Source organism: Martes martes (assembly GCF_963455335.1).
Source record: "Martes martes genome assembly, chromosome: 1".
In the NCBI taxonomy this organism is placed as follows: domain Eukaryota; kingdom Metazoa; phylum Chordata; class Mammalia; order Carnivora; family Mustelidae; genus Martes; species Martes martes.
This window is the reverse complement of record NC_137888.1, coordinates 165,253,154-165,276,106: the sequence shown is the minus strand read 5'-3', so window position 1 is coordinate 165,276,106 and position 22,953 is coordinate 165,253,154. Positions and strand designations below refer to the sequence as shown.

General features: G+C 53.0%; 2 protein-coding genes across 7 annotated transcripts in view; one reads left to right on the top strand and one right to left on the bottom strand.

The window, feature by feature from the left end:
• ATG7 (autophagy related 7) overlaps positions 1-3,082 on the top strand; it is a 239,498-nt gene extending 236,416 nt beyond the window's left edge. For all 3 annotated transcript variants that reach the window (XM_080816773.1, XM_080816771.1, XM_080816772.1), the window contains one exon: positions 1,889-3,082. In XM_080816773.1, the coding sequence (XP_080672899.1) occupies positions 1,889-1,921 (33 nt within the window). In that variant the 3' untranslated portion in view covers positions 1,922-3,082. The remainder of the gene's footprint in view (positions 1-1,888) is intronic.
• Positions 3,083-3,481: 399 nt separating this feature from the next.
• The window catches only part of VGLL4 (vestigial like family member 4), a 154,996-nt gene continuing 135,524 nt past the window's right edge, over positions 3,482-22,953 (bottom strand). For all 4 annotated transcript variants that reach the window (XM_080816800.1, XM_080816798.1, XM_080816799.1 and 1 more), the window contains 3 exons: positions 11,298-11,520; positions 6,247-6,370; positions 3,482-5,800 (listed from right to left, as the gene is read on the bottom strand). In XM_080816800.1, coding sequence (XP_080672926.1) covers positions 5,529-5,800; positions 6,247-6,370; positions 11,298-11,520 — 619 coding nt within the window. In that variant the 3' untranslated portion in view covers positions 3,482-5,528. The remainder of the gene's footprint in view (positions 5,801-6,246; positions 6,371-11,297; positions 11,521-22,953) is intronic.

Sequence of the window (22,953 nt, the reverse complement as noted above, 5' to 3'; positions counted from 1 at the left end):
CCTCCCTGGGCCTGACTCCCCCACCCACCAATGTCCTTTAAAAAACCCCATCATTCACAGAGGGCACTGCTTGTTGACATAGATGGCCCAGGCCCTGGCTGGCATCCCTCTCACCCCCAACAGGTTTTAGCGCCCCCCACGCCAACCACAGCCCCCTCCTTCATGCAGCCTGTCCCAGGCAACCTTTGTTGTTCATGTAACCTTTGCCCACACACCTGTGCTCCCCGCTCTGTACCTGACTCGCTCTGCGATCCCGGGCGAGCCATCTTACCTCTCTGAATTTGTCTCCCTCTGCACCTCCCAAGCTGTGCTGGGGTCAGGGAGGGCGAATTTGCATCAGCTCTGTGCAGCCGTAGCCCAGGGGCCACCTCCACCAGGGGCTCCACCAGTGTGTGTTTACTGGATGTCAGAGTGAAGGAACAGATGAGCCCCAGCAGTACGGCCCTCCGGGAGCTGATTTTGGACCCAGGTGCTCTGGACCAGGGGATGCTCACATCCAGGGGCTCCGAAGGGCAGCCTCTACTTGGGATACAGCCACTCCATCCCACCCCCCATCAAACCCCATCTGAGGGTCTAGGCCCTGGAGTCTATTTCAAGCCATGCTCTGGAGCAGCTTGGTGGGCAGCTGGGCCCCAAGAACGGCAGGGCTGGCCTGATCTCACTCCGGTCGCCGGACCCCAGCCCAGGCTCCTCCCCACCCCGTCCCTGCTTCTACAGGATCTGGATCTTTGCTGGTGTATCTTGGGGACAGTAGGGTGTATGTAGAAAGGGGGGATGGGTGTGCAGCCCAGGCAGCTGGGACCTCAGGATAAAGGAAATTTCCTTCTCTCTGTATTTATTTTCCACATCCTTGACTTTGAAAGCCAAGCTAGTGTTGATATTTACCTTGGCTGGGCCTCCCCATCTCCTTGGGCCAGCCTCATGTAAACATCATGTTCCTTCTCTCAGCTCTGCTAAGGTTGAGGTGGCCTTTTGCAACCAGTTCTAGGAATTTTGAAAGTTTGGAGGCTTAAGTTCAGAGACCAGCCCCCCCCGGGAGCCCAGGGTGCGAGGAGCCCCAGGGGCCGCTGTACTGGCCTCCGACTCCCTCCCAGGGATCCGGGCAGATGGCAGCAGAGAAAGAGGCAGTTGGGCAGGGCCTCCTCACTCCTCTTAACAGCGGTGATGCTGTGAGAGCCCCACTGTCCCCTTGTTCATGCTGCCCCCCAAAGGTTGGCCCCCGAAGTTTTGGGCTCTCCAAAGACACACAGGGACAGAGGCAGGACCTGGCTGTCTCCCCTGCGACTGGTGGGCAGAGAGCTGATTCCCAAGGGCCAGCCGTCAGTCCTTGTCCAGGTGTGCCATCTGTAGTGCATTTGGCACCTGGACCACAGCTGACATACCGCCCCGGGGGTGGGAGGCTGCTGAGGTGGGCAGCGTGTGCACAGGAATGTGGGGCCGCCTCTGAGCAAGTGCACAGGCCAGAGTCCTGGCCCTGGGGGACCGTGAGGAGACAGGATTACTTGGATTAATTTGAGAGGATGACGGGACAGGGGTCGGTGCGGCAGGAAAAAAAGCGGGGCAGTGATGGCAGCTGTGTGGTGGGCATTGGAGGTGAGGGGCGCTCACAATCCCCATGTGGATCCCAGCACCCCAGCCCCCAGGCTGGCCGCCATGCACTTAGCAGTGAGACCTCAGGCAAAAGACTTCCCTTCTGTGTGATTTGCTTTCATTATACAAGAACTGGGGTATCTGTCCTTAGCGACAAGGGTGTTGTGAAGCATGCGGTATGTCATCTTCAAGTGGGAGCCGTCATTCTTTGCTTGCTCACACACCACACAGATTTGAGGCCACATCAGTGGGCACCACCGGCCGTCTGGACACTGACTGTCTCCCCTTCTCCACACAGATCTGGGACATGAGTGACGATGAGACTGTATGACGTGGTCCACCCTCGCCACCTGCTGAGGAACCCTTGGTTACTAGAGCGGGACTGCTGCCCCCAGGACCGGTGATTCTGGGCCCTGTGCCCCCCCAACCTTTGTGGTCTCCTCCTCTGCATACCTTGAGGACCAGGGCCCCCGCTTCGCTGCCCAGGAGCTTCTGGCGTTCTCCATTTCTCATAACTCATGATCCTACCAGTTCTGAGCTGAATAATAACCTTGGCTTTGGCATTGCCCTTGATCTGGGACTTGGTTCCCTCCACGAGTTCTTTTTTTCTTGTTGTCAAATGTTTGTTTGATAGTCAAAACTCCCGGGATCCCACCAGCTTGGCCCCCATAGGGCGGCAGTGAGGATGGGGAACAGTGAGCCCAACACATGCCAAATGCAGGGCAGATAAGAGTCCCTGGGCTATTCTACAAACCCCAGAGAGGGGCCTCTGGGTACCAGTGAGGGCGGGACGTTCGGGACAGAAGGGTCCGCACCCATCCCAGTGAACCCAGAACTCCAGTCTGGACACAGTCTGCTACCCAGATGGTTCTTCCACCTCCTGGCCTATCCTCAGCTGTGGGCAAAACACCTGTGCCGCCCTGCCTCCCTGCTCAGGGGAGGAACAAAGCTGCTGCTGCCTTGAACTGGTGGAAGGGCCACATCCTAGTAATGGCCTGGGTGGGTACCCCACCTGCCCCGGAGGAGGCCTCACACCCCCAGAGCCCACTCCTCTGCGGCCAAGGGAAGGAGACGCCTTCCCTCGAGGGCCCTCCTCAGTGGTACTTGGAGGGCCCTGACTGCAGTATGTGGTGGCCATCCGTGACACCCAGAGCTGCACCTGAGGACTCGGTGGGGAGGGGGGACAATCTCTCCCCACTTGTGTTCTTGGGGCGTTCTCTTCTGCCTCAGGCCTGGGACCCAAGTCAACAGTGAGTCTGAAGGCTGACTCTGAGAAAGGTGGGGTTTCTGCAGGTCAGGTCATGAATGGGGCTTCTTGGGGAGTCGGAGCTATAGACGCTGTCTGCCCACCTGCCTGGGGCAGAGGGGGCGCTGTCGGACGCAGGTGCAGGCCCGTTGTGCCGTCCCCAGGCCCGCTGGTCACACGCACAGCCTGTGGTTTAAGAGCACTTTATTATTGTTCTTAAGGCTACTTTTAAGTACAAAAAAAAGATGGCCTGCCAAACCTTTTTTTTTTCTTCTTCTTCCAGGAAAAACAGGCCACAGAGAATGGTATATTACAGATTTACAAACATGGAGAGAGAATGGTCAGAACGCACTGCGACGGTGTGGCTCTGTGAAGAACTCACTGTGCTCCTCCTGAGGCCAGGGAGTGTGTCCTTTCCCAGTGAAATGTTTGGTTTTCTGCTTCCCTGTGTGCCCGGGGCCCCTTCAGGGGCCCGCCTATCCCAGATAGGTCAGTGCCGGGCACCGACAGGCCGCTGCCTGAGGAGCCCGTCCTTCCCAGAGCCCGCCCGCGGCGGCTGCTTTCCTGCCGCAGCGCTCAGTAGCCTGGAGCAATAACAAACTAGTGGCTATTAAGGCAGATGCAGTGTTCTCATAGAGTAACTGTGTTCCTGCACTTTTACAGACAAATCTACGACAAAAAAAAAAAAAAGATCAACTTTTTTTTCCAAACAAAAAAAAATATGAATGATTACAATGGGAAAGGGGAAATTAAATAGCTACATATCATTAACAAATTAATTGTTCTTCAAAAAATACCTACAAATTTCTCTGTACATTCTTTACGCACAGCGTAATGATGGTCTTAAAGTTACCTATATAAAAAAAGTGTTCTCACCGATTTTTCCTACAGAAAATATAGGGGCCCAAATGCGAAAGCCTGGAAGCCCAGTTACGTGGGGGTGAAATGTGTGCAGGGGCAAGAGGAGAAGGGCTTTTCTTCTGCCTGTGGAAAGACCTGCAGCCACCCTGGGACCACAAGAGCCGATCTGCTGACCTTTCTGCCCAGTGACAATTTTTACAATTAACCAGCTAACCTGTGTTTTTCTTATACAGAAAACCAGCCTTGAGGGCTCCCGGGTGTCCACGGTGCCTCACAGGGGAGGCGGGTGCACCTGTTGTCACCCGGCCAGGCAACTTTGTAAGCCCTCTGGTGGCCTTCTAGAGGCTGGAACAGGCGGGGGGTGGAGTGGGGGGGGGAGGTGGGATAGAAATGTACATTTACCAAAAAGAGGAGCAGCTGTTGAACATCCACAGCTGTGTCCGTCATGCTTTCTTCTTCACCTAATTTCTAGTTAGTAGCTATTACTCTAGCAAACGATAATAAATGCAGTGATAACTGTATAAAGTCAGAGGAATGTATACTGCCTTGGCCCCAGCGTACGAGGAAGCACACAAAATACCATATCACAGATTGTCAGTAATCTGCTGTTCAGCCAAGAGGGTTGAAAGGGAGCAGTTTCTGCATGGAGGGAAGTTGGAAGACACAAACCCCAACTCCCCTGGTAGCTAGTAATAAGCAGACAGGGATGCAAAAAATAAACGTCAGCTGGCAGCAAAAACTTCCAGCATCCTACACGGCGGCTGACCCACGACTGGCCTGCCCGTCTCCAGGGCCTGCCAGCCCCACACGACTCAGGAGTAATGTGAATATCAAACAAATCTCAGAGTACAACTGTACCAGCAGTAAGTATATCTAGGACTGTAAATGACAAAAATAAACTAATTCTGAAAAGAAGCTAGTAAGTATTAAGGTTCTTGTTTACTATATCTATACAATTAATAGAAACCAGCTATTTTTCTCCATTAAAACATGCATCACGTTGAAAGCACTACAGAATCCTCCAACCTCAGCTCTAGTCTAACAAACTGCAGTGTTTAGGAAAGGGAGAATGCCCGTGATTGGTAGAGTCTGCAGTCCAGTTGCAAGCACCTGAAATCTAGAGAGAAAGACCTATAACCTGTATGAGACTTCCCCTTCCAAAGCTGTTTTGTCTAAATTTAAAAAAACAAACAACACACAAATGGTCAGAAATGTCATCCTTAAACCCTTTGTTTTTCAGCAGTTTGCCCTCAGAGTACTAGCATCTCACAGAAAGCTGTCAGGCAGGCAACTTTAGCCCTCCTCCAATAGTGCAAATCAGACGCGACAGTTCTCTGTTCTCTTCAAGTAGACGCACGCACGCAGACGCACTCACATGCGGCCCGGACCAAACACGCAATGGAAGCGAAGCCACACACACACCCCGGTCTCGAGAAGCAAATTGAAAAGCATGAAGCATCTGGGTCACCAACGTCATGGCTTGTGACTGAGAAAGCGTGCGCCGTGGAGTCCTGGCCCCCGACGGGGCAGCAGACCTGCATCAGAGGTTTCTTTGGTAACTGAGGCAGGAAGGCAGGACGCTACGTTAGATGGTCCACGGGCAGCTCCCGGTATCGAGTTTGAGGGCCCCCGGGTATGAATACCAAGCAAGTACAAAAACAGAACAAAAATCGAACGACATGGTTTTTGCGAATAAACCATCCCTTCCCTACCCTTCCCCCTACCCCACCCCAACAATTTTTTTTTTGTTTTTGTGTTTTTTTAAGCACTGACTGTTCAAAGCTCAGGCAAACCATGCAGATTGACATCTTGTTTGAGGGTGGCGTTCCCTTCACGAGACCACAGAGGGGGAGTGACTGTGGCTGACCATGTGCGCGGAGGGGCTGGCCGGCTGGCCCCTGCGCGAGGCTGACTCAGGGCTGCTGGACGCGCCGTCCTTGGCCGCCTTGATCTGAAGCCACGTATCACCCAGGGCCTTGGCAAAGTGGTCGTCCACGGAGCCTGTGATGGACACTGAGTTGGGCGCTGGCTCAGGCTCCTTGTAGTTCTTGCCCAGGCTCCTGCGGAAGTGCTCCTCCACCACGGGGTCGCAGGTGGTGGTGGCTGTGGGGGAGCAGGACAGCGGTTAGTCAGGACTCTGGGGACAGAGGGCCCGTCCCCACCTGCCCTGGCTTGGCACTTGGCCAGATCTCTCTCCTGAACCTGTAACATGGCAGCATGCCCACCTGAGCTAAGGATGAGTTCAGAGAGAAAACCTGGCCTTGATATTGGTAGATCTGGTCCCACTACAGTTTCTTCCCTGGAGGTTTCTTCTCTCTGTCCCATTTAAGCCAGACACAATGCTGGGTGCATGTGTGCTCAAAACAAACAAACAAACAAAAAAACCCCAACACAAAACACTTTTTCAACCTCAATAAAATACAAGCTCCAGAGGCTACTTGTTCTGTCCACAGCACAATGTAGAAGGAATGCAAACACTCCACTTGAATCCTGTCCAAGGAGGAAGCCCGAGCCCCCACCCCAGCCGCCCCACGTGCAGGGTGACTTACAGCTCGGGGCCCTCCGGTAGCTGGCTGGCCCGGCCGCCACACAGCCGCTGTGCGCAATGGGGCAGTGGGAGAGGTTGCAGTTGCGGGTGCTGGCCGAGGCGCACGTGATCACCGAAGGCCGGTTCTGGGGAGAAGAGAAGACTGCTGTCAGCTCTGGCTTGGGAGGCCAGATAAGGAGCGGTGGTGCTCAGCCCCGCTGATGACCCCAGTCCTTATACACTTGCCACAGCTGGGAAGCAGAACAAGTCTCTGTCCCTCCACCACCATGGAGAGCACTCATCCTGCCTGCCACTGTCCTCTGGGCAAGGCTACTCTGAGGTCAGCCTGTCCTGCAGCCCCTCCTGACAAGAGGCAAAGGCAAGACCAGCCTGTCTGCCACCACCAACTGTGAAACCAGAGTGAACTTGCTAAGCTACAGCAAACTCACAGTGAGTGGGCCTCTGTGGGTGCGTAAGAAGCCTCCATAGCTCCTGCCGTCAAGTCCCCAGGGCAGCCCAGTCCCTGCCCTTCTCAGTGTGTGCCCTATAGCCCAAGGGCTTCTAGGAGCCCTCCCGGTACCCTCCCAACATACTCCCAGTTTTTGCTTAAGCTAAAGACAGCTCAAGTTGGTTTCAAGTATGAATTTAAATGCACCCCACCCCCGGCCCAAATGCTCTACCAACACTCTCTCCTTCCCCACGACCACCTCCCCATTTAGCAAGTCAATCATGCCTTCCAAGTACACCAGGAAGACCCCAGAACCTGGCTCCTCTAGCCCACGCACACTTCAGAGCAACGACCAGGAAGCGTTTCCGGAGCCCCAGACCTTGGCACAGTATCCAGGACAGAAAATATTTGTGAATCAAGCAGCTTCCTCAGGTTCCAGCCAGGAAAGACCCCTCCTGACAGTACTGAAGACAAGACAGAAGAGGATATGCCCCAAGTTCCAAGAAAAGTAGAGGGGAGCTGATGGAAGGGCCCCTCAAAGAGCCATCAGGGCTCCTCTACCCCTGGCCTTTGAAGAGTTCAATCAGTAGCCAGGGTAAAGACACAAAGGCTTGCACAGCAAACCTTCCCATGATGGGAAATGAACAGGAGTGAAAAACATGTTCTGTGATAAAGATCTGGACCTGTAAGGATGGGCCAGGACATGCTTGAGTCTAACACAAAATTACTCACATTCAAGATGGGGGAAGGCATGGCTCGGCAGCAGCATGGAAAGGAACAATGGGGGGTTTCACTACTAGCTCAACACATCAGCCACGGGCATGGAGTGTGAGCCATCGCAGCACGGACAAAAGTGGTGCAGACAGAACATGACTTTGAGTCCAGGTCCACACCCCCTTCATCTGGCAGCACCTTCACCCTCTCCCCTCCATTTCTCCATGTGTAAGACAGGAAGAGTAGCAGCTGAAGAGGGCGTTGGAGGACCGCCTGAGGTGAGAGTTTGGGGCCAAGCCTTGGTAGCAGGAGTCCTGTCCTGCAGGGGCTGGTCTTATTGCCCCCCCTGGAGGGTAGCCTGCAGCCTGAAGCCCACCTTCTGAAGGCTTTTTTTAACCCTGAGCCTGTGATCTCCCTGGTTCCCCTCTCGTAGAATGTGCCCTCCACCCATGAGACAGGGCTGAAACAGCCATGTCCATAAGTGACCTTGTCCACTGGCCATGCTGGAAATCTGACCCAGGCTTGGGGCCAACTACTAAGCCAAACTAAGTAAGAGATTCAGGTTGACCTCAGGAGTCATGGGATGGTCACACCAGAATGGCTGTGCAGGTTGAGAAGCAGAGAGAGAGAGAGAAAAAGAGAAGAGAACGTGGAGACTGGACCAGCACAGAGCCAGGGAGGGAGACCGTGGCTTCCTCACCAGCTCTCAGAGGCAAGGGCTGGCCCGCCCTTCCTGATCCTGCCATACCCATGACCCTGGGCTCCAGGAGACGCCGCAGGTCCTCCCAATAAAACTCCCTTCCTTTTGTGCTTACGTCAGCTCAGGCTGGTTTTTGTTCTTGCAACTAGAGTCCTGACTGACGCAAATGTCGCCAAGTGGGGTCATGTTTTGGGGAAGGGGTCATGGAAGGTGAAGAAAGGTAAAGTGTCAGAGAACAAATTTGGGGAAGCTCCGAATAAAGCTATAAGAATCAAGTCAATGTCCAGCTTTTGTGTTAGCCACTCTGGAGCAGAAGGTGGCCCCTGAGCAGGGCCCAGCAAGACGGAACCACCGGAGAACATGTGGCCACCAAGAAGACATTCCAACCTCACTCCTAGTAGCAGCAGATCATCTCCAGGACCCCTCCCGGCTGAAGATGAAGGAGTGCAGGCCTCTGGCTGAGTGCAGGCCAGGGCTTCGGCACCACACACCCACCTGGAACAGGCCTCCGCCTCCAGATGCTGAGTGCAGTGAGGTCCCGTGACCCAAACTCCTCCCCACACACCCTCGTTTTCCAGATGGGGAAAACAGAGGCCAGAAATGAGTAACCCGCTGGAGCTTCCCCAGCCACCCTGAGGCAGGGCCAGGCCAAGACGGTCACTCACACTCCCTCAGCCCTCGCCCCACCCGCTCTGGCTGCGCCCAGAGCCGAGGCTGCCCTCGGGAGAGAGCATCCAGAAGAGAACCATCCTGCTATTCACTGTCCCCGGGCTTGTTCATGTGTAACTTTAGCCTGCGTCTCTTCAGTTGCCCACTCTCATGGGCTCTTCCACAGCTTTCTTGAGGCCACACTCTCCCCTCTGAGCCGCCATCACAGAAACATGCAGTGGGGTGACACTTTCGGCAGGCTCCCCACACATGCCTCTCTGGGAACTTTCCTATCCCAGTTCCCAGAGATCTGAGTCACAGTTTCCAGCCAAGAGAGGCAGGCTTCCACTGCCTGCCTGCCACCCGGAGCCTGCCGTTGCTCCAGGAAGCCCTGTCCGCGTCACTGCCCTGGCTCTGAGCTGCGCGGTGGCAGGCCCCCTTCCCCACCGGAGCCGTCCTGACAGCTCACAAATAAAACCCAACCCCGGACATGGGCGGATGCTGCCGAGCTGCCCATTGCTGTGTGGCCAACACAGTGCCTGGCACAGAACTCAGGAACCATCCAAGAGGAAGCTCAGGCCCCAGTGACCATCCAGGCCACACCATGCTGGCATAGGAAGGAGCTCGATGAATGGTCACCAGGTGCACAAAACACATGCTGACCTGCAGCCATGGAGGGGGGGCAAGCTGATAACCTCTGCTTCACCACCAACCCCAACCTTGAATTAAAGTTTAGGTCTGGGCCACCATGTCAGGAAAGCCAAAGCCACCATACCCAGGAGAGCTGTGAACTTATTCTACGGCCACTGGCTTTGTTTTCCAGCCAGGAATCCCCTAAGAACTCAGGTTCTCAGTCCTAGAAAACACGCTCAACAGCCCCACAGCTCATCTGACGGGTCAGGGACCCTCTTGCTGGACTGGGCAGCCAGGCACACTTTATAGAAGGGTCAGGGAGACCCTGGTTAAAACTCTGTCCAGCGGCACACTTCTCACACAGCAAATATGACCAGAAGCAACCAGAAGATCCTCAAAAATCACAGAAACCATGTTCCAAAGCTTCAGACACAGCCGTTCTGGGCACAGACAGTTCCAGGGGTTCCGGGGAGCTTCTTACCCAAGCCATGGGCTTAGAGGCTGAACTTCCCCGTGGAGTCCCACCCCCTACACACACACACATCAAGGAACTCTCCACGGCACTGGTCACAGCCAGAGGGCTCAGTTCCCTGATCCTAGAAACCAAGTCTCTGATACTTAAACCACCTCTCCTGTGGCCCGAGTGCAGCTCCCTCTGCACACACCCACCTCCCTGACCGGACTGCGAGCTCCTTCCAGGCTGGACCTGTATCCTACGCGCGTGTCTCTGTGTCCCCAAGGTTTTGCAAAGCCCCAGGGCACAGTCCGCACTAGTAAGTGTGCAAACCGTGAATGCAGGGAGAAGTCAGCCCGAGCTGCTATCAGAGTAAGCGGCCATATGCTGCCACATTAGTAGCTGAAGTACTACAGTCACTTGATAACCAGACTCGTCTAGACTGAAACTGTCAGTGCCTCTAGCTTACTTGACCAGCTTCTATATCCTCCCCCTGCACACAGCAGGCACCTACCAAGTTTTGTTAAGTGAACGAATGAAACAAAGGAATTGAGATGTTAGCCTTGCTGGGATTCCCAGGCACTAGCACCATCTGTCCCAATGACAGACTGGATCAGAGACAGGTGCCGGGCAGTGCTGGCCGGGCCGAAGCACAGCTGGGGCAGGCACGGGTGCGGTCGTGTGCGGTGGGGTGCTGCAGGGAAGCCGTGGCACGCTCAGCAGCAGAGTCTCCAGCTGCGCCCAGCAGCTCTTCAGAACATGGCACCTGCCTCGTTCACCGCCCATCAGTCTTCAGCAAACGCCAACCGGGGACATATTGGGCCACAGGCCCCAGAGGTTCACAGAGAAACACCATGGCTTGTGCAGGAATTCCAAACCTCGATGCTAATGCTTCCTTTTAGATTTCTCCAGGAACCCCACTTTTAAAATACTGTTTTTTTTTTAATCAAGCAAACTGTGTTTATTAATAATTTAATTTCCTTATTTTCCTTTAATAAAAAACAACCCTATCTGCCAATCACAGATTTCTCACCAGCAGGAGCTAAGAACCGCTCTAACCACTGAATGTAGAGGATTCAAACCCAAAGCAAAGGAACGTGACATTTAACTTTGTCTGTGTGACCTTATAACAGGTAAATGCAGGATTTTCCTTGATCCTCATAGAAACAGGATTCCCGAGGAAGACTGCTGAAAACCTGAACCAACCCTGCCTTGTGCTGTGAAGACACTAAGCCCCAGAGATGTTAAACGTCTTGTCCAAGACTGTCAGTCCTGGGAGGCCAGGCCCAGGCAGGTCTCAGCGGGAATTAAACACAAGGCAGCATTCGGTAAAAGGATCCGGGCCGCTGCCACTCTTCTTTCTAAGCACAGAACCGAGGGTAAGCACCACCTCTCCCGCCACCTCCCTCCTGGCCCTCCATCCTGCACTCTCTGCCTGGTCAGCCACCAACGGGAACCCTATGGCCAGAGGCATACCTGCTGCCGCTCCACTGGGGTCAGCGTGGGCGAGATGCCAGCCGGCCTGCTGGCATCCATGCTGTTCTTGGTCAGAGCTAGGGGCTGCTCCATGCTGAGGCTGGGGAGGGACGTGTACAGGGGGTTGCCGTGCAGGCTCATGGTGGGGGCCACCGCACGCTCGATGGGGCTGCGGCTCCGTTCCCGGGGGTCTTTTCGGCAGTCTCCATTGGCAGTCTTGTTCCTGAAAGAGAGGAGAGAGCGCTCAGATGGGAGTACCTGGCAGCCCCTGAATGGCGAATGGGACGCCAGCCCTGTGCCAGGCACTACAAGCTCATTATTTCATTGAATTCTGCTCCGTGCTGGGGATAAATATTTATCATCATTTCCATTTCCTGAGGCTCAGGTCAAACAGCTCACCAGGAAGCTGAGGAGCCCCAGCACTAAACCAGAGTCTGAAGTCGGCTCTGCAGGGCCATCCAAATGAAGGTGGCACCCCTCTGCTCAGCATGCTGCCCCGCGCACGGCTGCGTGCCTATCAGAGCCCTTGTATGAGAAACTCTGTGCTCAGAGCCTGGAGAACTAGCCTATGTGCCTGATGCCAGCTTAGTTGGACAAGAATCTGCCATTCAAAAGGATGAAGAGGATGACGACGCAGTCACCAGACACCTCCTACAGGGTGGATCCTGTTCTGGGCCTCCAGCAGCATGAGCTCTCCAGGTCCTCCCAACAGCACCAAGGAGACGCCACAGCAATCTCCTCTCCAGAGGACAGAACCGAGACTAGGGGCAGGGGCGTGTGGCTGGTAAGGGATGGCGTCTGCCGTGGCTCCCTGTGCGCAGCTCTACCATCCGGAACACACCAGCCACGGCAGTCGGCTTCAGCAGAGTCCCAGAGACCTCAGCCACATGTGCAGCACCCAGCAGGTGCCGTGTGAACATGGACAGGTTGCCGACACCAACCCTCCTCACAATCTGAGCGACTGCGGCTCAAGGCAGCATCCTGTGCGGTATCTGTCAGACAATGACTGGCCAGGCACAGCTGATCAAAGCCCAGGAACACCGGGTCGGCCCAGCTCACTCCTGCCCTGTTCTGCAGGGGTTCTTTCTGCCTCGGGTCTCAGCCCCTGCCATCCATCATGTTCTCAGCTGCCGGCACAATCTTATTCTCAGAACAAATGAGAAGTCTTTTAACTAGAAATGTGGCAGATAAAAATTTCAGTGACTTTTCTTTAAGGAATGCAAATTATTCTCAGAGTCCACAAGCAACCATCCTCTTGCCTCATTGCACAATCTGTTTTACAGCAGAGAAGCCTAGGCTCACACACTAAGAAACCCAAAGAAAGCAAAAGTCACAGCCTACCTCTCTGCCTGAATAAGAAAAGAGGTCAGTTGGAATTTTATACACACGGGCAGGTGCATGTGTGTGACAGGCATGCCTTCTTCTGTTGTAGGCTCACGTGCACTTGTAGGAAATAATACAGAGCAATCCCACGTGCCCTTTGCCCTGTTTCCCCCGATGGCGACATCTTGGACAACTACATACAGTGTCACAGCACACCCAAGCTACAGACACTCAGACAACCGGCCAGCCTGATTCACATGCCCCGCATTACTTGTATACCTCCAGCATGACCTCTTTATAAAGCAGATCAACCCACATCCCACCCTGAGTTACAAATCTCAGTAGCTCAGCACCCCTTCTAGGCATTTCCCACTCTGGTCCTGACCACCTTTCTATTGTCATGCCCCCAACCATGGTGCTCTGCAGTTACAACTATTTTCCTGCCATTCCTCAAGTAAGACGTGCCACTTTCAGCCTCTAACTGTGTGTTTGTGCCTCCCCACACCCCCGACACACAAATACACTACTCACTGCTGACCACACCTGCTGACCTGCCTTAGCTGCTCTGTTCTCAATCCTTAAGTGCCCTGTGCACACCTTTCATAAAAAACCCATCACACCATTAGCAACGTCTTCATCTATGCACTGCCCCCCAACCTCCCTGGGGGCTTCTAGGAACACACTAAGCCCTGTGCACCGTGTGGTATCTTCCCTGCCCAGCATGCTGCCCTGTGCGGCAGGCCCACAGCGAGCATGAGTGAACACAGAGAAGCAGCACGCAAGTGACCAGGGAACAAAAGGCAGGCGCTGTGGTAATGGAACCAAGGACAAGCAAAATCAGGAAGTGAGGGCTGAGGAGCCAGCTACAGGGGTGTTGAAACCCTTTGGACGTGGGACAAGCTTGGATCAATATGCCCGTGGGGGCGAAGCAGAAAGAGCACAAGATGTGGCGAGCTCTGTAAGCCCCAAGCTTTGGTTCTGCACATCATCTCTCGGGCAAGCCAGGGAGCCCACCGTCCTCATCTACCTGTGGTCACAGCAGAATATCCCTCAAAGGGGTTTCAGCAAGGACTGAACAGAAGACAGACACCAACAATCGTGCTAGCCCAGTGCAAGTGAGCAGTGGACACAGTGGGACCACATCAGCTGTAAGGTAGGGTAATTCACTGCAGAAGGCACAGTGTTTAATTTATGGGTGGTTTTTCTCCCTCTTACCCTCTGGTTGGCTATACAGAATGACTTAAAAGCAATTAGAGAGTACACTGTCAGCCTATTAAGACGGTCATGCAAGAGTATGTTCTGGTCACACAGCTTAATGCTACACTGCACACACACCACCAGCACCCCAGCCATTTTCAAAGAATTACAGTACCAAACAAATGCAAAAAAAACTTAATTTTGAAACCAGTCCGTTCGTCATCCCATCTTCCTCTGACGATTCAGAAGACACGACAGGCCTTTCCAGGGAAGGCCACAAGGGCTGTGGAAGCACGTAGCCGAGATCAGGCAGCCCCACTGAGGAAGTCCCCGCAGCCAGCCCACCAGCCCGTTCCACTCGGGATCGACAGAACTTTCTCCAGATGAGTGTTTATTGCTAAATATACATTTTTTCAGACTAGGAAAAGACGACATCATCACAATACTCATCCTCAGTATCAGGTTTTCTTCTCAATTTGGATAAAATACAGTATTTGACAGATCCATAAACTGCTTCCTTGACACAATCTTCTCCCTGCTCCCCACCCACAAAAACGATGTTCCTGGAGGCCACTGAGTGAACAGCAGGTGCTCAGGGCACGGACCGGTGGGCTTCTTAGTCCCAATCCGCTTCTGTCCGATTCAGACTCCCAGCTTCTCAAGCAATGTTAACTGAGCCGCTATTCTGTGAAGGCTGTAGAAAGGAAGACACGGCCCCGCCTTCTTGCAGGTTGGTGAGCCAGCAGGCCAGGCGCGGGCCCCCAAGGGGCAGCTACAGCCCCACAGTGCCAGCATGGTCCCGGGCCCCGAGGGGAGGCAGAATGCCAGAGAGTCAGAGGGCAGAGCCGCCCAGGGCTGACAGCAAGGAGCAGTTTCAAGCTCAGGCAGCACCTATCTCCATCCAATGTCAAAGTCACCAGTGCAGACAGAGGGCAGCCCGCATCCCCCAGATCTGACGTCTGTGGGGCCCTTCAGTGTCAGCCAAGTACGGTGACAGGTATCAACCCGTCAAGCCTCGGGATGGCCAGACGAGGCCTGGGGACTAGTAAGCCACATCCCAGGGGAGAAGGACGCCCCAAGGCAGCAGGGAATGGTCTAAAGGCATCCAGGAAGACAGGAAGACAGGCCAGGGCCATACCCACAACCTGCACCCCCGAAGACCTGCTCTGCACCCACCCCGCCCCCAGGATCGGGAGAAGAGAACTTTGGGGAAGCTAACCCGAAAAACAGTCAACTGCAAGCATGACGCAGTGGGGCGTCACGGATCAGACAAGACACTGACAAACACAGAGAGAAAATGTCTGAAGAACTTGGTGTTCAATTTTAGCAAAATTATACATTACTCGCATTTCCAGCTCATTTTCCTGGTTCCCGGAGCTTAAAGACCGACATTGTTTTCCACGTTCCCCCCCTCCAGTGAATCATAGCCCAGGCTCCCCAGCTTCCCAGAGAATCATGTGCTCTCACTGACAGCAGACAAACCACACGCTTTCCGCCCGGGAAATCCAAGTCGCCCCCGTTCTAGTTAAAGGCAAAGTCTGCTCGTGAAAAACCAACTGCAGCCCCGTCGGGGCCCAGAGGCCTCCCAGGTGTCTGGCCGCCACTGAGGCCAGGCAGCTGACTCCGCAGCGCGCCGGCCTCTTGCTAGGAACGCGCACTCCCCTGGGGCAGCACCCCACTGCCAATATTCAAGGAGAGGAAGCAGAAAGGGGGACAAACGTGGAGAGGTGGTAAAAAGGAAGATGTCTATTCCACGTTCTTCCAGGACCAAGCATTTCAGGGAATGGATAGCGCATGCCCCTCTGCCCTCTCTTGAGTTGAGAAGCCAAGTGTCCACTGGGTCTGGGGAAAAGTGCAGTGAGATGGCAAAAGAATCCAACCACCACGCACAGAAACAGCACTGTGTGCATCTGTGTTCTCATTAGAATGAGGTTTTCCTACCCTTAGACAAACAGGAGCTCGAAGTTGAAACCAAACCCTTGGAAAGGATCACTTGACATTCTGGGGCCTTAGCTGAATTCCATGAACTACTGATGGCTATTAAATAAACCGACATGAGCCTGAATTCTTCTAGCAGGGGAGAGGCGATGGGTAGAAGACATTTTAGTTGGTGCTTTCAAGGGCATATTCTGGGCCCCAGGGGGCCGCTGTGGCTGTGGGTCTCTCAGCCCAGGTGAATGAGGCAGGGCCCAGCCAGCTCCTGCAGGAGCAAACCAAAGGCCTGCCACAGCCTCCTCCATGGTGCACGACAACAGAGGTTCAAAGCAGAAAGGAGCCCGAGCAGTGGTGAGGCCCCGGGGAGCAGGGGCCATGAGAGGAGGGTCACAGCCAAGACACAGCCCTCTCCCCAGTGCAGTCCTCCGGCTTCCATTCACTCCTTACTAGAGCAGTTGCCCTCTGGGAAACCTACAGGACAATAACAGACCTTTACGGCCCAGCACCAACAATAATAATAAAGTCAGGGGGCACCCAAGTGGCTCAGTCGGTTAAGGGTCTGCCTTCAGCTCAGGTCATGATCCCAGGATCATGGGATCGAGCCCTGCATCAGGCTCCTTGCTCAGCAGGGAGCCTGCTTCTCCCTCTCCCTCTGCCCTTCTCACTCACTACTCGAGCTCAGCAGCACAAGTACATACACATGCTCTCTCTCAAAGAAAATCTTCAGTAAAAACAATAATAAAGTCAGGAAAGCATCTTTAATTTTAAAAAAGCTTCCCTCAGACAACATACTTAATGCCACTGAATGGTACACTTAAGAATGGCTACAATGATGTCTGGTTGGCTCAGACAGTGGAGTGTGTGATTCTTTATCTCAGGGTATTGGGTCTGAGGCCATTGGGTGTAGAGATTATAAAAAAACAAAATAAACTTTAAAAAAAATGGCTAGAATGGTACATGGTATGATAAATACGCTTTACCAGGATTAAAAATAATAATGATTTTTTTTTAAAAACCAAAAGCATCCGACAGCCATTACTTACTGAGTTCCTCGTGTTTATGATGGGGTGGGTGGTGCTGCCCTAGTTTTACAGAAAAGAGGAGCAAGATGCTGAAGATAAACACTTAGCCAAGGATGGAGGGAGAGGCAGGGCATCAGCCGGACATACCAACCACTCCTCCATCGTCCTCCCAGGCCCTTGTGAGAGTCCTTCTCTACCGCCTGCTCTGCCCAAGCTTCTAGGAGGTCTTCCCTGACCTCCGGACTGCACGGATGGAGGGAACAGTGGACACGCATGAGGGGACCAGCCCTCCACTGTGTCGCCTTGCTTTGCAGTCAGCCAGCTCCAAGGACACTGGCGAGGGCCCTGCACTCCCCGTGCTCTGTGCAGGGCCAGGCACATGGTGGACGTTTCCCTCTTCACTGAACAAGGGAATTACCTACGTTATGCGTGCCTCCAGAGAAGAGCATCTGTGGTGAATGAAAGAGGGATTAAGGAAATTTCAGAGGCAATTCCCAGCAAAAGAGACTTTCTGAACAAGCAGAATTTAGGGAGCTTTTAAATACTGAGAATAAACAGTAATGAAATGTCTTCTCCCTGTAACTACTTTCCCCAATTTTTGTCCTCCTGCCCCCCAACTGTCTCCTAGGCCATCACGCACCACCCCACTTTCTCCTAGTGAGCAGGGTAATATTCACAGCTTCCTGACAAGCAAGAGGGCACTTGGATGCGTCCCCAAGACACTCTGTCAAGCCTGTCACTCCTTGGTACCAACTACAGACAGGAAGCGGAGGGGTCGCGACACCACCAGGACGCTGTGGGGCAGAGGGAAGGCAGAGGCCCCCTCCTGGATTCAGGGTGATGAGCTGTATGTCACAGGCAGGAAAAGCGGGGAAATACTGGCATTCACAGTGCCCCAAAGACACAGAATAATCTGGGACCTCTGCTTCAATCACAAGCAGTCCTGCTTGGTAGCGGTAGCGGAAAGGGGACAGAGACTGCCTTTGACTTTAACTGTGGGGAGACACTGTGTTGCAATGAAATTATCACTGCTTAACAATCAAGACAAAAGCCAGAGCCCTACCACCATCCAAGGTCCAACCTGCGTGGGAAGGGCACCGCAGTTGGTGAATTTCACTGTTGCCACATCTATCCACCCACATAACCGTCTTCCCTGTGAGCTCCCCACAAAGGTAGCATCCCTCTTCTGCTAGTTCAGCTTTCAAAAAGCATACTGTAGGACGTGTGCGCCCTACAGTCCTGGTGAGAAGCATATACCACTGGCATGTTGCCCTTAGAAAGCAGTGTCCAAAAATACAATGCGTTTAAAGTCAGGGAATCCCTCTATTTACCTTGATTATCTTTATTATCGTGAACTATCACTTATTGAGTGCTACATGCCAGATCATATTCTAGCCCTTATTGTTACTAAACCCCTCGCTACAGTGTAAAGTATCATCCCCATTTTATAAATGAGTAAACTGAGGTTCAGAGAGGTTAGGCCGTTCTTCTAAAGTTGCAAAACCAATACAGTACAAGGATTCTAATTTCTATGTGACTGGCTCCAAAGCCTTTCCTTTGCACCTTTCCCAAACGTGGCAGGGAAAATGACAATGACCTATGTACCTACCACCCAGGACTGACAAATGAAATCACATACGGTATGGGCTTCTGACCTTTTCTTCCCTCTTATGGGAAATGCTGGCAGCAGTCGATGCAGCAGAACATGGGAGACACGGCTAAAGCCCCTCCTTCGTGCTCCTCCCACCCCAGCTCATGTCCCTTCTTCAGCCCTAGATGCACCACTGTCCTGTATTTGGGGAGTCTTCCTATCTGTGCTTATGAACCCTCACCACAGAGGAGTCTGTCTGTAAATACTACGTAGCCAGCCCATTCTAAATTTACATTACAGTCTCACACTGTACATACTGCCTCACAACCATGCTCTCCTCCTTGCGTGGTTTTGGGGCTCTACCCATGCCCTGACCTACAGATCCAGTCGTGCGCCTGCTGTGTGGGATTACTTCACATCTCCACAGGAAGACACCATAATGTATTTACCCGTCTCTCTACCACCAGGCACCCTGATCATCTCTCTGGTTTGCCCTCATTATAAATAACCCCACGGTGCTTCTGTCCTTGCACATCTCTGCCTGGGAACAGGGTTTCTGAGTACCTCTCAGGTAGATGTCTAGAAGCACACCACTGGGTTGCAGAGCTCACCACCTTCCAGACTTCAACAGATGCTGCCAAACCCATCATGACATAGCTGTCCGCTCTGCCCCGCCTCGGCCAGCGGTGCGTCACCGGCCCCGGCCACGTGCATCTTCCACGATGTCCAGCTTCGGCAGCCTGTGGATTTCTGCCATTCTTGTGGTGCACAGTCATTCCTCCTTGATGTTTTAACTTGCTTTTCTCCAGTTACCAGCGGAGTTGAACATATTTCCATACATCTCTTGGTCATTCTATTTCCCATTATAAATTGCTTTCCATTTGTTATGGGTTGAATTGTGTTTCCCCCGAAAAGATGTTGAAGTCCTAGCCCCCAGGAACCGTAAATGTGATTTCATGTGGAGTCTTTGCAGATAACCCAGTTAAGATGAGGTCATGAGGAGCGTCTGGGTGGCTCAGTGATTTAAAGCCTCTGCCTTCAGCTCAGGTCATGATCTCAGGGTCCTGGGATCGAGCCCCGGGTCAGGCTCTCTGCTTAGCGGGGAGCCTGCTCCCCCTCTCCCTCTGCCTGTCTCTCTGCCTACTTGTGATCTCTCTCTGTCAAATAAATTAAAAAAAAAAAATGAGGTCCTGAGGGTGGGCCCTAATCCAATAGGACTGGTGTCCTTATAAAACATGGGAAATTTGAATAGAAGGGCAGATGGGAAACGACGTGAAGACGCAGGGAGAATGCCACCTACAAGCCAAGGAATGCTTGAGGCTACCAGAAGTTAGGAGAGAGGCAAGAACAGATGGACACTCAAAGCGCTCAAGGAGGAACCAGCCCTGCTGACACCCTGATATGGGCCGTCTAGCCTCCAGGACTGGGTGACAATCTGCTTCTCCCGAGCCCTCTGCTTCACAGCACTTTGTCACGGCGCTCCTGGGGGAACCGGTACAACTTCCATGGCTTTTCCGCACCCCTGCTTTATTACTTCTTTAGCTACTCTCCACAATCATGGTTTTTTTCTGCTTTATCTGTAATTAACATACCACATCCCCCTGCAGACACACGAATGTCTTAAAGCTTCATTTTCAAAGAGGCTCCCAAGATCCACTGGGCCTTGTCATCTATGCCTGTCATTAGGAGGGATATTTAATAAAAGTGCCAAGAAATGACAACACAAGTTGATATAGTGTGTGTGAGGCCAGGCGTGCCAGGGGAAGCTGGAGGGTTAAGCTATCCCCTGACTTTACTTCCAAGAGCAATTCAGGAAGTCAGGAAAAGGCATCCCCAGCTGCCCCCACATACAAGAGGGAAGAAGCCTATCAGCCAAGTTATAATCCAAAACCTTTTGGCTCAGTAACATTTTGGACAAATGACAGGATGAATGATCCACCAGATCTTTCCAACATGCTACACTGATAGGCCCACCGACAACCAATCCCTCCAGCCCACAGGCCAACTGTGGGTATTGTCCTCCTTCCCGCACCAGTGCTTGTGCAAGCCGTCTGGGGTGCCCACCACCGTGCCCTTGGAACACGGAAGGAACAGGAGCTGAGAGGTCCATGATCACCAAAGGTCACGAGGCGGGTAGGTGGTGAGGCAGGGACTCAAACCAGACCAACCCCTTCCTCTTCTGCCAAAATGGCCTGTGTGGGCTTGAGAAACAGCCCCCTCCTCTAGGGCAGGGAGTGGGGGCGAGATCACAAATAGTGTGTAGTTTAAGAAGAAGTTTGTATCTAAGTGACATTTCCACCGTTAAGGACTCGGACTCTGTCTCTATAATTGAGTCAAGGGTTTCCAGTCAAAGCCTTCCCAAGAGTGAGAGGCACTAAATTAGTAAAAGGACATCTCTGCATACTGTCCTGCCTTCAAGATTCTTCAGACTTCCCTCCATTCCTCCCGGAGATCAGCCCTCATGAGCATTCTGGGAACTCCTGTAGGAGACTGGAAGGAACTCCAGCGGAAAGCAAGTCCCTCCTTGAGCACAATTACTCTGCAGATCTCACAAGAGACCCTGGGGAACCTAGAAAACCTGACTGACATCACCGGAATCATAGGGTTGCACGTACCCAGCACAGCCACTTAAGTAAAGCTTCTAGAGAAAACCCAATGTAAGCCTTAAGAGAATACATTTCTTAATGATTTTGCTTAGAAACCTGTCTAAAACATCCTATGACTTCCTTCCGTTCTTGCTGACTCAGGATCTTCAGCATAACATGGCTCTCGGAGGCAAAGGAGCAGGCCTCTGTGACAGGCCCGGCCCGAGTTGTCTCAGATGGCTCGGCCGCTTGCATTCTTGGGTCAGCGACTACAGAGTCACTCCTGGAGAAGCCACTGCCCGTGCTTGGCACCCTGCTCCTCATGGTGGGCCAAGAAGCCAGGCACCTAGGTATGCTAGAGCAGTGTGTAGAGGAAGAGTAGATAGGCCCTGAGGGAGTTCAGGCTGGCCAGGGCGCCCTTCCCCGTCTTCCACTCCAGTGTTCACAGAGCTGACCTGCTGCACAAAGGAAGAACTTTCCAGAGCTGTCACCCACAGGAGGCAAGACACGCAGCGATGCTGGCGGGCAGGGCAACTGCCACAGATAGTCGGGAGACTCAAACCGTGGTTCCAAATAGCTCAACACTATGCAAATAAGGCACTGGTTTTCTTCGACGAGAAATGTCTGCACGTGTTTTCCACCATTAGCAGAGACACAAGGAAAAACCCGAGAACATGACTTATAGAGCATCTCACTCAACCCCCCCACCCCCACCGCCCCCGTTGGCGATGACTGCCACTAAGACAGTGGGCCCCCACCTGCGGGCCGGGGACACTAGAGTCCTCATGCATGGCAAGCCCTGCTCGCTCCTCGGATGGATCACATGCCCCACATGTGTACCCTCTCGGACTTTTCACGATAATGGATGTGTGGCTGAGATTCATAAAATATAAATTTTTTTAAAATATTTTATTTATTTATTTGTCAGAGAGAGAGAGAGAGGGAGAGACAGTGAGCGATCACAGACAGACAGAGTGGCAGGCAGAGGCAGAGGGGGAAGCAGGCTCCTTGCTGAGCAAGGAGCCCGATGTGGGACTCGATCCCAGGACGCTGGGATCATGACCTGAGCCGAAGGCAGCCGCCCAACCAACTGAGCCACCCAGGCGTCCCCATAAAATATAAATTAATTTAAAATTCCTACTGCTACTAAATTGGTAGGAACTTTGGACATTATATATTCTCTCGATGAATGATACTTAAAAAATACAACCACTATCATATTTTTGGCATCAAACAGAGTCCTTGTACCAGAGATGGGATGGAAAACATAATGTCTCCCCTTCTGTAACTGAGCTACAATGTCTGAGGTGGACAAAAGCCTCAAAAAGACCATCTACCTCCCTCCACAACAAAGAGGCATCAATGTGGTGCTATTTTGCTCTGCTGTCCTAATTTAGGGAATGCTTGGGTCAGCTGGGGCCAGGTCAGGAGAAAAAGGGGGAGCAAGGGACCTGCCCACCAAGACTGTCCAGTGTCAGCACTGGCTTTGCTGGGGTCAACACAGAGGCACAGCTCTCCCTGCTGCTTCCTACCCCACTTCCCATGCCCTCCGTCTGATTCTAAGATCCACAGGCAAGACTTTCCTTGTGCTAGAAAAGTGGTATGCAACCCATGGCTTTATACACCCTCCTCAGGAAGGCGGAGGATGGAAGCACCCCCTTTCTTAGCTATCCACTGGTCTAAGACCCAGAGAAGAAAGGTCCCTCTAGACACACCTGGGGTGAAACACACTCGGGAAAGTGACTTCCACTCACAGTGCACTTCTCAGAAGACTCCACCTGTCGGTGTGTGGACTGGTATCTGGCACACAATGACTAACTTCCAAATGAACCAACCAAGGAGCACATAGATTCCTAGGAAAAACCAGCACTTACTGGTCCAAACAAGGTAGAAGAGCTCACAAAGCTGGTGACCAGAGCAGCACCAGCACAGGGGGAACTGGAGAGCCCACTCCAGCCATCCTCAACTCCCCCACCCCGCTGTAGAAAGGAGTGGTCTGGAAA